The sequence below is a fragment of the Cucurbita moschata genome, unplaced genomic scaffold (assembly GCF_002738365.1).
Source record: "Cucurbita moschata cultivar Rifu unplaced genomic scaffold, Cmos_1.0 Cmo_Scf00060, whole genome shotgun sequence".
In the NCBI taxonomy this organism is placed as follows: Eukaryota; Viridiplantae; Streptophyta; class Magnoliopsida; order Cucurbitales; family Cucurbitaceae; genus Cucurbita; species Cucurbita moschata.
Genome location: NW_019268576.1, coordinates 711,078 through 729,490, shown reverse-complemented (window position 1 = coordinate 729,490; position 18,413 = coordinate 711,078). Strand labels below are relative to the sequence as shown.

At 34.2% G+C, this 18,413-nt stretch overlaps 2 protein-coding genes across 2 annotated transcripts; one reads left to right on the top strand and one right to left on the bottom strand.

The window, feature by feature from the left end:
• Nucleotides 1-1,786: 1,786 nt before the first annotated feature.
• Nucleotides 1,787-3,352, bottom strand: LOC111436893 (basic 7S globulin-like). The gene has a single exon (XM_023074684.1). It carries the CDS (start codon nt 3,209-3,211, stop codon nt 1,976-1,978), a length of 1,236 nt encoding a protein of 411 aa, XP_022930452.1. The 5' UTR covers nt 3,212-3,352; the 3' UTR covers nt 1,787-1,975.
• Nucleotides 3,353-3,812: 460 nt separating this feature from the next.
• Nucleotides 3,813-6,936, top strand: LOC111436897 (dual specificity protein phosphatase 1-like). The gene is made up of 6 exons (XM_023074688.1): nt 3,813-3,975; nt 4,678-4,832; nt 5,128-5,263; nt 5,981-6,098; nt 6,306-6,451; nt 6,541-6,936. Exons 2-6 carry the CDS (start codon nt 4,725-4,727, stop codon nt 6,576-6,578), a joined length of 546 nt encoding a protein of 181 aa, XP_022930456.1. The 5' UTR covers nt 3,813-3,975; nt 4,678-4,724; the 3' UTR covers nt 6,579-6,936.
• Nucleotides 6,937-18,413: the final 11,477 nt, after the last annotated feature.

The window sequence follows — 18,413 nt, the reverse complement described above, 5'->3', positions numbered from 1 at the left end:
TTTTTTTTTTTTTTTTTTTTTTTTTTCCGCTCTAAACTCATGGTTTCTAACTCCAATTTTAATTTTAATAAAAAAATAATTTAATTTTTAACTCTATTTTGAATATTAAATCTAGTCCATATCTCTGCTCCTATTTTATTATTATTTTCGTGAAAATTTTCATTTATTTTTGTAAAATGAATTTATAATATCTAAAAAAAGAATTAGTAATTTTTTTTTCTTTTATTCTTTTTTTAAAAATAGTTTTTTTAATTAAAAATAGTTGTGAGTAAAACGAAAGGAATTTTTATTACCATAACAGAAAGGTGAGAAATAATTAGGAGGGTGTTGCACGTAAGTTTAAAGTTTATTATTATTATTCTTTTCGTTAAATAACACTTTAATTCAAGTATTGTATTTTAATTTAAATTAAAAATAGAGATGAGATAGACAAATATTTAATTTAGTACAACATTTAAAAAAAACATTAAAAAAATATATTATAAAGTGTCGATAAATGATTTTTATTTATATATTAATAGTAAAAAAAAATTAATTTTTTTTTTTATAAATCTTACCAGTTAATGAGTTCAGGAGTAGTTTTGAGTTAAAAAAAAATAATAAAAATATATTTTTTAAATTATTAAAAATTGGAAGATATTTGTTGGAATCGTAACCCAAACCGATTGGAGAGAGTGGCAATGGGCTTTAGCTTTAGGCCCATGGACTTTCCACTTGGACTTAACGGCCCACAAGATTTATAAAATAATTTGGGAAATAAATATATATAATTCAACCTAAAATAAAATGTTTTTTTAATAAAAGAAAAAATAATTTAAATTTTTTTAAGAAAGGAGTATGAATAATTGGAGAGAGGGATTAAGAAGAGATGTGACGCTAGGACTTGGCCAGGCTTTTAATATCGATAAGCGCTGAGTCACTTATATCACTACACTTTCCTGGTGCCACGTCCATTCTTATCCTTTCAGCTTATTTTTGTAAATTCCCAAACTTACCCTTCCCAATTTATAATTCCGTGGATGGCGGAAGGGTGTCGCCTTGTCATTTTCAGCTTTTCTCTCACCAACAAATAAATAAAAGCATCTAAATATTCTAATCAACCACAAAAATTCCACTTCCCACCCTCCACCTAACCATGGTTACTATTCTCCATGCCTCTACCTACCTATGGTTACAATTACTCTAAACCATCTCGGGTCTATTACCTATTCTAAACGTCACCGAATATAGAATTGCTCTAAACAAAACACGTTTACTTTTGAAGTTTTAATGATCGAGCTACTGTAACGGCCCAAGCTTAGCAGATATTTTTCTCTTTCGATTTTCTCTTAAAGCTTTAAAACGCGTCTGCTAGTGAAAGGTTTCCACCCTCTTATAAAGGGTGTTTCGTTCTCCTCCCGAACTAAATGTGGGATATCGCAGCTATCGAAAATAAAGGTACACCTTGTTGGTATAGACCGTGATAACTTTCAATCCCTTTAAGTCTTTCTTAACTATCCTATCCTCGAGATCGTTCTTATTCAAATATGGTTTCGATTCATTCACGTACCCCTAATTTACTTGGGTGTTACGAGACCATGGACCTTCTTTTCTGCAAATTCATTTATTTTGTAGGTCATTTTTTATGCTTGGAAGTCAAGGGACCGAGCACCAATTATATTTGATAACAATGTCAACTTGTACGGATTTAAATCCAATAACTGATGACTAAAGTGAACATAACTCCACCTTCTCTTGAAGAGCAAAATCCGGACATTTCACGTATTTTATTTAAAATAAATAACAATAATACCCAAATTTATAAACCATTGATATTCATGATTGAAGAACAACAAAAATTAGATCTCAATTACAAATACTTGGAGTTAATTGTCACAAGTCATAACCCAAAAAACATTTATCTCAAAATTTTTTAAAGAAAAAAAAAAAAGTATCATCAACAAAGCGCAACAAAATCCTAATTTCCCCCTCAAAATTATTCTGTTGATTTCAGTAAATTTTCCGGCGAGAATTCCGAGCAAGATCTCTTCCTCTGCAGCAAAGAGGAACTAAATCCAAGCATTGAAGAACCCATGTCGAAATCAAGCACGATATCCTCCATTTGATAGCCTCCCAATACGACGGCGTTTTTCGGCTTCAATCCGCCGTCGACGATCGCTAAACAGAAGGTTTCGTCGTTCACTTTCACCATCGAATTTCTCCCATCGATTTTCCATCTAACCATCTCGCTCTGCAGAATCAGTTCAATCATCGGAACTTTCGGCCCTGCCGCCGTCATCTCCATGTTTTCCGATGAAAAACACGCCTCAAACGATGCCACCGGAGCCACTTCTTTCATGTTCATTGCTCTCGCTGCTTCTCTGAATGCCGCCGTCAGAGATTTAAAAATCGAGCTCTCCAGTGCGGTGTATGGAACCACCGTGCTCAATCTCGTCCCTCCGCCGTCCTCGCCGTCCAAATCGAGTAGCGATTTGTTCAGATCGAGGCGGTTTCCGTCGACTTTGATGGCCTTCACATTAATGAAATACTCCGCCGACTGAGAGCCGTCGATTATCTTAGTCAAAATCGGCGTATAAGTCAAAGAACTCGAAATCTCTGATCCATAAACAGAGTCTTGACTTCGACTATCGGGAAAAACGACGCCGTTCGTCGACGAAAGACAAACGGAAAATCGCCGGTGAAAACCAAGCTCCGTTGCAATCTGAGCAGGAAGCGAGATCTGATTCCGGCCAAGCCCCAAAATCCCCTTAGCAGATTTCGCCAAACCTTGCAAAAGAAACCTCGGAGCACAAGAATGAACAGCGACAATCACCGCCGCCGTGGACCGTTCCAAAGCCCTCACCGCCACCGTATCCTCAACCAGCAACGCCTTCCCTACCAAAGCCCCAAACGGATTCCCCGCAACTACCTCACACGCGCCGCCACCAGACCCAGATCTACTACCACCGCCTGTCGCCGCAACGCACTGAATCGACCGGCTCTGAATCGTGCGACTGGAGGTAGAACTTCCACAAGCCATCCAGAGAGAAGGCCCGCCAAGATCGACGACGAGATGGATCGGCTTAATCGGAGAGCCATGGTAGACGGAGGCCAAATACTGATTCGTTACGGAATCTTTAGTAACTGGAATGACAAGAGAGAAAGTTCGGCCATGAAAGAAGGAAAAGAAACAGATAAGAAGAAGAAGAGAGTGAGATTGGGGAACAGCCATGGAAATTTTTGGTACAGTCGGCGGCGATTCGCCGCGAATTGGGAATAAGGTTAGAGAGAGAGAGAGAGAGAGAGAGAAAATGGAACGTGTCAAACCGCGCGTGGTAATTGGATAAGGCCCAAGTGGAGCAGTTCGTTTGAGAGAATATATTTATACAAATTTGATATAAATTTTAATAATAAATGTGAAAAATGATGGGAGGCTGACGTGGAAATAGATTGTGTCTATCTTCTTTTGCCAAATAATTTTATCCTTATAATTTTAGAAATTAAATATTTCCTATTTATGACAATTTTACACGTACATGAAAACTATGTTTTTTTTTATGTTTTTTTCGGAGATATTTTTGAAATAAAGTATTAACTGTTTTCATAATAATATATATTGTTTAAATTTTTTAATTAAAAAAATGGATGATATGCAAATCAAAGCTAAATAATTTTATCACGTAATTCCAAATAGGCTTTATAAGCCAATCATATTATAAAACCTAAATTGTATCATTTTTTAAAATTAAAAATAAAATTCATTTAAAAAAAATAAAAGAATATATATTTGTTTAATCAAGAAAATACAAAAAAATTATTTTCTACGTTTTCGAACTTTGCCGCTGACTCGGTGACTGAGGTTCGCGGTTTATACAAGTATTTTGTTCGTAAAAGAAGCAGAATCAATGGAGGCTGAATCCATATAAACGGTTTAAGAATTTTTTGAGCGGGGATTTCCAATCGATCCATTTCCGCTGGACACTCGAGAATTTCCTGGTGAGTATTTTGATTCTTCTTTTCTTTGATTATTTTTCTATTAGGTATTCGATTCTAGCTCAAATCCCCTAATTGAAAAATCGTGGTGTTTATGGAAGCCACCGACAGTTACTACGCTGGTTAATCAATTCGTTATTTCAAATTAATACTTCAGATTTCATGAGTTATGATCGATTCGTTTGATTGAGTGCTCTGATTAGAAACTTTTTTTCAGCAGTCGAATCCATAGAGAAGGAAAAAACGTCATTCGCTATTCATTGATAAGAGGAGAATCTGAAAAATCTTGTATGAATGGCTGGACATCCGTTTTTTTTTCCTTATTTTAATTAGAACCTGTTTCTGCGGGTCAGCTAAGGGGTAGATTTGGGGATGTGATATTGACATGAATTGGCGTTTTGAAATCGTTTGTTTAAAACAGTCGGCGTTTGGCTCTTCGGCCTTTGATTGAGGCACTACCTCTGTGCAATTAATTCAGTTCATCGATCCTCCAATTTTCTTTGAATCTAATACAATCTTCATCACCTTGTATTATTGAGTACTGTTGAATTTCAGGTCATGGACTTATGATATCATGTATATAATTTGAATCCGTGATAATCTCCATTTGTTTGTCTGGATCCGTGTGCATTTCAATTTCCAACTTCAAATGATGAACCATGTAAATTGGGACGTTTTTAAGAATCTGCCGTGCATTTTTTGAAGGGGAAGGAAAAGAAAGAACATACAGGACTTGGTTTTGGTTTTCAACTATGGAAATGGATCAAGCTGATTTGAGTGTTCGATTATCTGCGCTTTGGAATATCATTGGTGCAAGAAGAAGCCTAAAAGACGACGGAATTCCTTGCCAAATTGAAGAGGTAATCCTAATTAGAACGAGTCTAGAATGACTTTTGAGAGTAGTGCTTTTACGTGAAATACTCTTTAAAAACACTACATAATCTTTGTTTCTCGAATTCACTAAATTACTTTGGCTAAACACCATGAAAATTTTGAAAAATACTTTGGGTAATAGCAATTTTCATCCTTTCAAAAGTCATCCTAATTCACCCTTCTAAACTTTTTGGCTGGTTGATTGTGTTTACTATTGTAGTAAGTGGTTCAGACTTCTGCTTAAACTGCATTCTGAAGCTGCTGTTCTTTGTTGTTTCTCAGGGTGTGTTCTTAGGTTCTATTGGAGCTGCCCATAACAAGGATGAACTGAAGAAATTGAATATCACTCACATTTTAACCATTGCTTGTTCCATGCCACCTGCTAATCCAAATGATTTCGTATATAAAGTAGTTGGAGGTATGTATGAAGTTCCAACTTCAATTTGGTGCAACAATTTTTTTGTACATGTCCCATAACTTAGTACTTTTACCCAATGTTTATTAGAATTCTAGCTACTTCCCTTCCCATCCCATCGTATATTCGTTGGAGAGGGAAACTTCCCTCTAACACATGCTTTTTAAAACCATGAGACTGATGACAATACGTAATGAGCCAAAACGGACAATATTTGTTAGCAGTAAGCTTGAGCTGTTACAAATGGTATCAGAGCCAGACACTGGGTGGTGTGCTAGCGAGGATGTTGGGCCCCCAAGGGGGTGGATTGTGAGATCCCATATCAATTGGAAAGGGGAACAAAGCATTCCATTTTAAAACTGTGAGATTGACGGTGATACGTAACGGGCCAAAACGGACAATATTTGCTAGAGGTGGGCTTGGGCTGTTACACCTATGGAGAATGATTCAGTCTGCATTTCTCAACCAACGAGGATTTTACTTGATTATTTCATTTCTAGTTGCATCTTCTTAAAGACAATTTTTTTCCTCACATCCTACTATTCATGTGGGATATTCATTATGCATCTTAATAATACCGTGAACGACTTACAGTATCATTGCTGTTTAGGCTTCATGTTCTGAACTCAAGTTATCAGTGCTTATCATAGTTTTTCTTTCAAATGTATATCCTACTGCTGACATCAAATGTCATTTCCTGTTGTGCGCAAATCGAGGTAGTCGTGGACACTAGAGATGCCGATATTAAGCAGCACTTCGATGATTGTTTCAACTTTATTGAGGAAGGAAGACAATCTGGAGGGGTCTTGATTCATTGCTTTGCTGGAGTATCCAGAAGGTGATTTTGCATTCTGATTCAGTCGTTGGCTTTGGCACCAATTCTGCGAAGACTTTCCTCTCTCTTTTTAAAAACAATATATATTGTTTTCCTCCTTCCCAACTCATAGAATTTGTCGAGCATTCTGATTCATTCAACTGTTTAATCTTCTGCATATTGACATAATTCTTCCGTGTTAGATGTAAACTTTCTTCATTTACCTTGCAGTGTAACCATTACACTTGCCTATCTGATGAAAAAACGTGGTATGAATCTAACTGAAGCATTGGAACATGTCAAGAGTAGACGACCACAGGCTTCTCCGAACGTCGGTTTCATGGTTCAACTCAAGGAATTCGAAACAACTCTTCAAGGTCAGCTTTGTTCAGCTGAAACTGTCCCTTTTTGTTTTTCATTTTCAACTTTCCTCAACTGAATCTGGGTTTGATTTCACCATATGTAGCTAGCAAAGAGGATGGGATGAAATTGTCAAATGTTTGAGCTCTCTGCAGCTGCAGATAACTTCCATTTACAACCGAATCAGGTAAGCTCTCGAGCCACTATGAGTATAGCTCAACAATAATTGGATTGTACTTACTGTTTTCAAGGTCTGTTAAGTTAGACGTTCACAATTTCCACTTCGAATTGGACAACAAATGATAACAACAGGCTGGGAGTAGGGCCGTAGTGTAAAAAGTAGGCCCATAACCAAATGGGCTTTGTTCTGAGCCCCATAGTAAGCCACCCGTGAGCCAAAATCCACTTTTGTCGGCCCATTAACACACACAGAGCGATATTCTGGCCTTTTAATTGGAATAATTTCATTTCCAAAGGATTTGCTTAGGAATAATTCACGTAATTATTGGATAAGATGAATGCTAACCATTAAAGTTGATTTCCCCAACAGCCGCCAAAAATAAACACAATTGTTCAAATAGCCCACACTATATCTAGGTTGAGTAAATTAATTTACTTATGTCGGAGGTAGAGTTTTATTTATTTATTTTGGTTTTTTTTTTGGGGGATAAATATTAAAAGTATGATTAAAATAAAATAATGGCGGAAAAAGGAGAGAGGAACCCACAAGCAAAGGAATGTCTCTATCAAACCAAGTGAGGGAAATTTCAAAAAATTAAATAAATAAAAAAAAAAAAAGGAAGCGCGTTAATGATGGGAGTGTAATAATGAGGCGTGGTTGGTTGTATTTGCTAGTTTGTTCACTTCTATGGGCCCCATCTCTTCCCTTATTGGGCCTTTCTCTCGGCCCAATTTCCCATAAATCACTACCGACATGGAAATTTAAAACCATGGATTTTAGGAAAAAGAATAAACATCTAAATTATTTTCGTGGCATTTAAAAAAAAAAAAAAAAAAAAAGTGAAATAATCTCCGTCCCCGAAAAAAAAGAAAAAACAAAAAGATTCCGCGTCTTCAGAGGGGAGGAGAGAGAGAGAAACAGAATGAGTGGGGCCCACCAGAGTCAGGCTAACTGACAACTTTCGCCGTTACTAAAGCTTCCGTCAGCGTTTCTCCACTCCCTTCTCTTCTTCTGAGTTTTTTTTCCCTTTTTGCCCCTTTTGGACTTTTCTCTCTTCTTCCTCCCCGTCTTTCCGCTCCACCGTCCAAACTCCAAACCCTCTCCGCTCGACTCGGCTCGGCTTGGCTCGGCTTTTTTAAAAAATATGTATATATATATATATATATAACTTGTAAATATTTATTTTAAGTCAATTTCTTCGTTAGTAATTTCATTTTTAGTTTTTACATGGTTTGCATAAATTTTACCTGTTTCATATAGATTAGGGTAAATTTATCCATTTTTTTTCGAGTTTAACACGTCATACTTACGCATAAAGTTACAAAAATAGAATTTTACGTTATGATAGTGCTAGATTTCCACAAAATCTAAGGGCTTCTTTCTATTCGTGCTTACCGAATCAAATTCAAATTCGGCTTTCAATTGGTCTATATAGCCTTCTATATATATATCTGTATCAACATGCTAGTTAGTTAATAATGGAAAAGGCTATAATCGTAATGCCAAAACATAGCTAAAAAGTTAGTCTCAATTTCATAAATATTAATTCTATCCATGAATTTCTTTTTTTTTTTTGAGATCGACAAGTAATAAATATTTTTTTTTAAAATCTAAGCTAAGATTTGACTACCAATAAAATGTTAAATAATTATCTAACGAGTTTTACGATGGAATGAATTCAAATTTTTTAGGTACTTAGTAAATTTCAATGTTCATACTATTAGACGAACATGACTCTCCACAATGGTACGATATTGTCCACTTTGAGCATAAGTTCTCACGGCTTTACTTTGGGCTTCTCCAAAAGGTCTCAAACCAATTGAGAGAATATTTTTTGATTTTAAACTCATAATCACTCTCTAAATTAATAGGACAAAAAGAATTAAATTTATTATTGGGGAAGAGAGCAGGCTAATAAATCCGATAACCTCTTCCACGTCACAACGTTTCCTTCTCTACCCTACTTTCCCCCTTTTCTTTCATTTTATTTTTAATTTTTTAATTTTTAAAATTAAAAAAATTAAAAAATCTCACTTCCCATTCCAGTAACCAATCAACTGTCCTGCACAGTCTCTCAAGAAAAAAAAATTGCATTGTCAAAATGACACAAATACCCCTCTGGATAATCCAATATAGGTGCCTTTTGAAGACCCGACAAGGGTATTATGGTAATTTCCATAACCTATTTGAAAAAAATAAACCCATAAATAAAATTCCTTTTATAGGTCCCAACAATATTAAATAAATTTCGAGTTTGACATTTTTACAGGTGTTTGATGCATGAAAAAAGGTATCGACTCATAAATTGGATTTTTGTTGCATTTTTATTTGTTTGGTTCTTTGAATTTGTTTATTTACCCTGCATATATTACACGTGTTCAAATTACGTTTAACTTACGAGCCATGAAATTCACGAATTCAAAAAAACGTTAAACTCTAAGGACCTATTCGATATTTTTTAAAAATTATAAAGACGTTGACAAAAAAAAATTGAAAACCCGGGACGTAATTTCACCTTTTATCTTTCTTGTACGAACGCTCCGAATTTCATACACTCGAACTTATTAAATATTTCATTAATTATATAAGATTTTTAGAGATTGTGGGGATTCCTTGAAACAAAATCAGATTCTCTGTGCATATAAATTAAAATTGGTATTTATTGTTCTAAATGAACCAAAAAAATGTGGGTTTTTAATACATTCAATCCTATCTTTTGCAATATTGCAGTTAGGTCCCCCAACTTCATCACATGTCATGAATTAATAGTTTGATAGAGATAGCCATCTAAATTTTCCAAATATTTAATTTTCTTCATACCCTTCAAATTTAATGTAATTGTGTTTGTGGGAGTTTGGGCAATAAATTGAAATTTGATAAATGAAGAACACCCACGTGGGAAAAGTCGAATCGAGTAGCTTTCTAGAACATTGTTTCTCTTTATCGATAAAGTTCGGCTAAGATTACATCGCGGGATGTAAGTATATACCAACACGTTTAATTCTTTGAAAAGAGGAATAGAATCATACTAATTAACTGGTTTAGCTCGACTGTTATGTTTAGATCAGCTCGAGTTCAATAACGGTCATGTTTTCATCCAACGTTGCTAGCACGAGTCTAATCATTGTAATTACTTTGAAAGGAGAAATAGAATCTTTTTAGAATTTAGCGTTAACACTAATAAATGTAAACTTTTATAACGGGTTTAGCTCGGCCGTTATGTTTATTGAGACGAGCTCGTATAAGATCAGCTCGAGCTCAATAACGGTCATGTTTTCATCCAACGTTGCTAGCACGAGTCTAATCATCGTAATTACTTTGGAAAGAGAAATAGAATCTTTTTAGAATTTAGGGTTACGACAGTTAAATGTAAGATTCTATATCTGGTTTAGTGAGACGAGACTATATAAGATCAACCCGAGCTCAAAATTCAACGGTCATACTTCTAGCCAAGAGCTGTCTCGAGATCATTATGGGACAGATGAGTATAATCGTCGTAGAACCCGAACGAAAAGGAAAAGAAAATCGGGGTTGAAGATATCTCGGGAAATCGAGAGAAAGGAAACAAAACATGGGAATTGAGGGAATTGATACCAAACTTGGAGAAGGAGAGAATTAAGGGTTTGGTTTATAGGGTATAGTAAAGGTCTTAGAACATGGCCTCCATGTGACCTCACTGCCCTTCATATTCCTTGATTTTTGAGCTTTCAGTCCCTTCAAATTCTTTATTTTGACTTCGACCCCTCTTCTTCAATTTTATTCTTTTTTTTACTATTATTTTCATTTAATTAAAAAAACATTAGGGATTTTTGAGAAACTAAAAACCCATTTTTAAATTTTAAAAAAGGGTTTATTCTTATTGCATATTTTGCAGACAAATTGGTCTGAACTTTTATGGTTTCCATGAGCCGACCGACATGTCGGAAATGGGAGAGAGAGAGAGAAAGCATCCTTCTCTCTCTTGTTTCAATGGATACAGATTGGTTGACCACAAAATATTCCAAATCAAAATTATCCTTCCGAAATAATAATTTAATGATAATATTATTCGTTTTAGTCCGTTACGTACCGATGTCAGCTTTACGATTTTAAAACACGTTTACGAGGTAGCGGTTTCCATACTCATATAAGGAATAAAAACTATCCTCACAAATCAACACGAGTGTTTCTAGCATGTTTTATTCCCACTCATAAGCATCCAGACCATTAAAAAAATGCACTTTATTGGTATAGACAGTAATTTTAAATTATTTTAAGTTTTTCTCACTCATCATATCCTCGGAATCGCTCTCATTTAAATGTGGTCTTGATTCATTCACGTATATTTCTTTTTACTCGAGTATTATAGAATTTATCAGTATCAAGTGTTAACTTATAAGTTTAGTAATACAAGATTTGATTTCAACCTAACTAAAAAAAAATAATATTAATAATAAAAAACAAGAAAAACACGTGCGTGGAAATGAATGTGTTACAACCATGTGACTCTCTCACTTTATCAATAATAATATAAACACAAAATTACGACTTTGAATATTATTTTCGTTATGTCGATGTCGAGAGCATAATTCAGTTGGTTACAAAGAGTAGCAGAATATCGATATTAGCGGAAATCGAGGTTGTATTGGACAAAAGTGATATTTGGGTTTTCGGGTTTGTGGACATAGGTGAAAATCGAAGAAACGAACCCTAATTCAGGTTGATCTAAAAAAAAAAAAAAAAAAATCTTAACTCACGAACCAAACTGAAATTTTAATTCTTTAAAACTCCAATCTAACTGTAACCGAGAAAAAAAGTTAACCTACCTCACTTGGATAAATAGTCGAAAATTTATGATTATCAAATGATTCGAGCGTAAAAAAAAAATAAAAAATGTAAAAGAAAGTCAAATGAGTGGAAGTGGATTGACATTGAAAGGAGGTATCATTAAGCATTAATATTATGGCACCAAGTTGTTGAAATAGTGGCCACCATTTTCTACTTCAATTGCTACCCTTCTTTATATATTAATACACCTAACAATCTCCACTTTAATGTGATTCATATTCGCCTAACTTTTCACTAAAAAAAAACGTACAAAATCTGACCTAACTATAACCTAAAAGAGTTCTAGTAAATATTGTCTGTTTTGGCACGTTATGTATCGTTGTTAATCTCATGATTTTTAAAAGTGAAAAGATATTGTCAGCTTTAGGTCGTTACATATCGCTGTCAGCCTCACGATTTTTGAAACGCATCTGTTTGAGAGAGGTTTTCACACCCTTATAAGAAATGTTTCGTTCCCTTCTCCAACTATCGTGGGGATCTCAAAGTCCATCCCCTTGGGAGCCCACACATCTTCAAGGGCACATTGCCGGATGTCTGGCTCTGATACCATTTGTAATAACTCAAGTCCATCGCTAGAAGATATTGTCCGCTTTTGCTCGTCATGTACCGCCGTCAACCTCACGGTTTTTAAAACGCATTTGTTAGGGAGAAGTTTCCACACCCTTATAAGAAATGTTTCGTTCCCTTCAACAACCATTGTGGGATCTCACAATCCACCCCCTTGGGAGCCCACACATCCTCAAGGGCATATTGCTCAGTGTCTGGCTCTCATACCATTTGTAAAAACCAAGCCCATCGCTAGAAAATATTGTCCTTTTTTGCTCGTCATGTGCCGCCATCAACCTCACGGTTTTTCAAACGCATTTGTTAGGGAGAGGTTTCCACACCCTAATAAAAAAATGTTCCGTTCCCTTCTCCAACCATCGTGGGATCTCACAGTCCACCCCCTTGAGAGCCCACACATCCTCAAGTTCACACCGCCTAGTGTCTGGCTCTAATACCATTTGTAACAACACAAGCCCATCGCTAAAAAATATTGTCCGCTCTTACTCGTCATGCACTGCCATCAACCTCACAGTTTTTAAAACGCATCAGTTAGGGAGAAGTTTCCACACCCTTATAAGAAATGCTTCGTTCGAGATCTCACATAAATAGAGTTACGGGACAATGTAAAATGTCTAAATGACCCTTTACTCGATGGTTTGATCCTTTTTTTTTTTTTTTAAGAAAAAGGGAAATGTGTGTTAAAGTAATGGAATAAAGGGGTGCTATGATCTCTCTCATGTTTAAAAGTTTTGTTGGGATCTTAATCTTAGCTTTCTTTAATTGTCAAAGTTAGGAACATAATCATTTGTCCCATTCTTTCTATATCTTTGCAAATCCTTTGACATGTGAAAAACATAAAAGAAAACAAATTAATTAGTAAAAAAATATTCAAGTTCGTGTTAGTCAAACTTCGATTCGATATTCAAACAGGTCTATCCTTGATCGAGGAAAAAGACGACCCCTAGAAATCTTTAAACCCTTAAAAAAATCAAAAGAGACTATATGTTTCCTACTTTTCAAGTTCTCGACCACTGTTTCGACAGCTATAAGGTATAATAGTGAGTAATGACAACTAAAGTACAACCCAACCCGACACTCTAGTGACCTCGAGAATCAATTGCTGCTTACATGCTATAAATAATCAACATTAAATCACTGTTAAAGTATTCAAACGTTTCTTCTATCAACCCTAAGATATCTATCGAAATTATATTAAAAAAAAAAGACTTTAGAGATCAATAAGATACCGTAAGAGTTGAAAGTTTTTGAAACAATCATTTCAATATGCACAAAAGAGTTAGCACATTGAAAAGTCAAATGTTTGACCAATCCTCCACTTTACAAAGCAAAAACCACTATCTATCTTGACCCATCAAGAACATCAAGAACGTCAAGAACGTCAAGAACATCGAGAACATGAACAATTCAAGTCAGATTTCATCGATAAACGAGAAAACACAAAAACTTCCCCTTTTTCTATTAAAAATCTAGACTTCTATTCATTTTCCCTTAATTCGAGCCAACAAATTTGATGTCGAGAACGGTGAAATTGTACTACGCTAATAGTGTAGCAAACAAAATGGTTGAGGACGATGGGGAATGACATTGTCTTTGCAGTGGTGGATAGAATTAGAGTTTAGGGAAATTAGGGTTTTCTTCCTTCCTCATAGTGGAAGATAGTGGAACTTCCACTTTTACTAGCCATACCAAATATTAGGTATACTTCAACATCTCGAACGATCGGGATCTAATCTTTTAGTTTCAGCCAAACGAGCAAGTATTTAAGTATTGAGTTATTATTCAATAGCTCGTTTCAAATACAGTTAATATCTCAATCATCTTGAAGGATCGAAATTTGATCCTTTAATTTCAGTCAAACCGCAAGTATTTAGCTATTGAGTTATATTCATGTTGGTGAGATATTATTCAATAGTCCGGGTATTTTAAATTATCGACGGTTCAATTTTTTTTTTTTTTTTTTTTTTTGCTATTATTAAAGTCAATTATTGTTGATTTTTGTTGAGGAATGCATGATAAGGATAGTATGGATTATAATATATTTTAAAAAATCTCGACTTAATAAAATAAACAATTGAAAAAGTGATAAATAAAATTTTATATTAAAAATATAAATTGGGTCTTTATTAATAAAGATTTGATTAAAAAAGTTATTCATAAAGATAAAGAATTTAAACTAATAAAAAAGAAATAAAGTATTAATTTATAAAATGAAAGGGATGTTGAAGGATAAAAGCGCGTGTGGCGCGTGTATACACCTTCTCGGGGTTCGATGGAATGGGTAGTTTTTATAATTATTGAATTCTTGGGGGGTCTTGTTTCCATTCTTCTATGGTACGAACTTGCCATTTCATGTTTTCCTTTTCCCAACTCGTAATTATTAACTTTGAATTTCTAAGCCTTAAAAAAAAAAAAAAAAGCAAAAAGAAAAATCGTAATTATTAATCGCATTTGACGGCGTTTGGTACCCGTCAACTTTTGTCCCAAATGTGGGACCCACCGAGTGGAGGCCGAATAGAGATAATATTGTCCAAAGTGGGGTTAATATATAATAATACCTTTGATTTCCCACTCATTTTAAAATCTTATAGAAATGACCCATTATTTTCATTATTTCTATTTTTGACCCCATTTATTTTTCTCACATTTAATCACTGTTACTCTTCGAGATGAAATAGATAAGAAAATGATCCAATGACTTCGAAAGAATCGTGAGCTAAAAATTTCAGGTACAGTTTTATCGAGTTGCAATCATAGTGACTTATCTGTCAACTTTTTTCATTATCACCTCTGAAAAAACCGAACGTTTATGAAATTAGTGTAGTAATTATGAAGATAAGAGTTTTAATCTTAATTAGTAATTATAATCGATTAATCCTTACACTAATTCATTTCATTAGTGGTGGAATTTCGTGTCATAAATTATCTAATAATATATTACATCAAATTGTCAACATGGGTGTCGTTTTATAATTATTATAGGTGGGCCTTATTACATTATGATTTGATAACACTCGTTTTATAATGTAATAAGAGTCTTATGATGATTTCACGTCACGTTCATGCTTATCCAAGGTGTGTTGTGTGTAGCTGTGTGTCCGATATCTCAATCATGCTTGTCCAGTATGTGTGTTTATTGTTCAATTGTGCTTGTTCAGTAGGATAACGGATAGCGGACAGCTAATGCGTTCCACTTATTGAATAGGGTTCTATAGTCGGTCCACGACCCCTGGATACTAAAGGCATTCTTGGGGTGATCTCGTAGTTCCTATGGGGTGGAGACGATAGGGTCGGTCCATGAATTTTCGTATATATTTGCCATTAAATGAAAAAAAAAAATAGATATTGAAACGACGAGGAAAAGAAAAAGGGAAAGAATCGGCGGCGAGTAGAGTATAGAGCAATAGTGGATTAGATGACGTGGCAAAGATGGAGTGGATATTCGAAAAGTGACACATTTCATTACAGCCAATAGGGAAACACTGGGCCCCACCTCAACCTTCATTTTAAAATGCCCCTCAAATAAATATCCTTTTTTTTTAATAATAATAATAATAATTATTATTATTATAAATTTAATCTTTTTCAACTCCGATTTTGACGTAGTAGTGCTTTACTTAATTTACAAACTACGTTCTTTACTTTTGACTAATAACCCCTTCTCATTAATCTTACCATGCTTATTATATAATGGATGATCCATTATGATTCGGGATATTAATTCAACGGTACATGAGTATTGTAGATCGGAAGAGACGTGTTTGGTATCACGGTCGTACTTTTCAAATCGCACGACGTCACGACTCCGACACGATCATGACCCGCTTTCGGAACTCAACCTACTCTTTCACTTGAACTAGTCATTATTCTCGATAACTTTCTCGTGAGAACAATTGTACAGTAGTGATTAGATTGGCTTGACACTAATGATCGAATAGTGTGCCCTGACGGTTCATCAAAAATCACGAGAAAATGGATAGTAAAAAGAAAATGGAATGGTGTAAATGAAGAAACCTACGTAACAAGTAACCTAGATGAAAAAAAGAAAAGCGAAAGGAAAAAACTTCGAAATAGTATATTTTGAATCTCTCTTTTTACTTTTACGGTGCGGAACTTACAATCCTTTGTTCCTATTTTCGGATCTAGATTCAATTTGGTTTCGAGTTTTTTTTTCCAACCCGTTTTAAGATTAAGATCGGACCTAATTTATATATTTTTTGTTTATGAAATTTAAAAATATTTATAATTTTATGTTAATAGAATCATAAATTTTGTATTTTTGCATATATGAATAATTTATTAGAATGTATTTGAAATTTTAAATATTTACTAAATATAAAATTCAAACTTACCATATAAAAATTAAAAAATACATATATTTATTTAAAAAAATGAAGAGGATTTAAATAATTTATTTATTGGAAATCAAATATTTTAATTAAATTAATAGTTGTTTTTTTGTGTGAGATTCATTTCATTCAAGTTGACACCCGTGCAAACCATGCAGCATGACCTGAAACTCATCTATCTGACACCTTTGACCTTCTCGAAATATTCTATCAATCCAACGGATCAGAACACAAGTCCACATTAGATCTGGTCGACCCGGCGCAGAGAATCAAATCTCTGAGCGGCGATCAGGTGTTGGCGACCTCACATAGGGCTCCACATCAGTAACCCTCTGATTGGACAGATGGGATAAAGGTTTTATCTTGATGTTGATGATCAACAGATGGGAGGCTTCTCATTGGTGGGCTCCTTTGACAAGACTAGACTCCTTGCATCAAACAAATCTCAGCCGTTGGATCTTCCAAAATTTTGATTCAAAGTATTAAGATAGTTTAGTTAGGTGGTCAATGTCAAAGGTGTACTAAAGTTTGTTTTTTTTAGAACTTGAGATTGAACAAGATAGATAGGTTTCTAGCATCTATACTACACTGCCATTTTGTCGAATCCCCCGAATCCCGGCTCGAGATCGGAGGTTTTGCCGACTCCCTCTCCTAATCATAAATCGAGTTATCACTCTTATAATCGTCTAATGTATTACTAAAGATTCTTATCTTTTTTTTCCCACTGTTCGTAGATTTAGTAAATTTCTCGTCAATTATCTGTACCCAGTTCTTAAAACGACATTTGCATCATAAGAGTCTCGATTCTTAGCAAAAACAAGTAAACCCATCATAAGGGTCTCGATTTTTTATTACTCAAAAGTCAAAAGAGAGTTTAACGTATATACCCTTTTAGTTAGATTGAACTGATGTGAACGTTACCTAACTCAAAACATTACAAAAAAGAAAAAAGGTAATTAAATTTAGCATTAGTTAAATTAAATTTTTATGAGATAAATCTCGAGCGTTTGTTTAACTAAATAAAACTTTTACTGATTAATTGGTGACGTCACAAAATTTATCTATAAAAGACAAAAATCTTAAATTTTTTCTTTTTTTTTTCTACTTTTATAAAAATAGAATATTGAAGTAAGAGAATATATTCTTCACACTTGAAAGAGTTTGAAAATGAAGGTAAGATAAAAGGTTGTTCCACTTAAAAAAAATCTTTTTTGAGAAATTTAGGTCATCAATTTATTCATTTCAATGAAAATAATTATACTAAATAATTCAAAATGAAAATTGACGACCATTATATTCCCTTATAAATCAACTCAAATCATTCTATAGTTTTAATTATTTTTTTCACTGTACCAAAGAATCTAATCCAAATCAAAAGAATTCAATATTATTCTCATTAATATTCATTCCCCTCATCAATATTTCAAATAAAGTGAAATTACAAATTTAACCCTTCAAATTTTAAAATTATGTCAAATACGTCCTTAAATATTAATACGAAGTTGAAGGGATAAAACTAAAAGGCCCATTAAATAGTTTTTAACGTTTCTCAACGCATTTGAATCAATACTAGAAGGTAAAGAGTTAGATGTTTAGTTCAAGTCTCGGGTCTCTAATCTTTGCATTGGTCTACAGGAGAGAGGGCATAACTCGAACAGCTAAAGTAATATTTCTTCAACTAAAAATGTCAAAAGTTCGAACCTCCCTGTTTCCTTTGTTAAACTAAAAAAAGAACGACCCAAACAAAAAAGAGAAGGAGACAAACTGAAAGGGACCCCAGCTCATAGGGTGAGGTCCACTTCACAAACATTCATGTCATACCATAGCCATGGAAGTGAAGCAAACCACATGAGGCTTCTCAAATAATAAATGAATTAATAATAATAATAATAATCATTGTAAATCCCAATTTGGAACACATCAAGCAATTGGAATTGGGGAAAGATGTAGGGACAAAGTTGTAATTTTACAATGAACTGATTTTTTTTTTTTTAGAAAATGAAAAGATTCTTATTATATTTCATTATTTATATAGCAAAGACCACAACCCCATAATAA

Coding starts and splice junctions, on each gene's coding strand:
- LOC111436897 (XM_023074688.1), top strand. CDS start 4,725: ATGGAAATGGATCAAGCTGATTTGAGTGTTCGATTATCTGCGCTTTGG. Junction 4,833..5,127: donor TTCCTTGCCAAATTGAAGAG/GTAATCCTAATT, acceptor GTTGTTTCTCAG/GGTGTGTTCTTAGGTTCTAT. Junction 6,452..6,540: donor ATTCGAAACAACTCTTCAAG/GTCAGCTTTGTT, acceptor CACCATATGTAG/CTAGCAAAGAGGATGGGATG.
- LOC111436893 (XM_023074684.1), bottom strand. CDS start 3,211: ATGGCTGTTCCCCAATCTCACTCTCTTCTTCTTCTTATCTGTTTCTTT.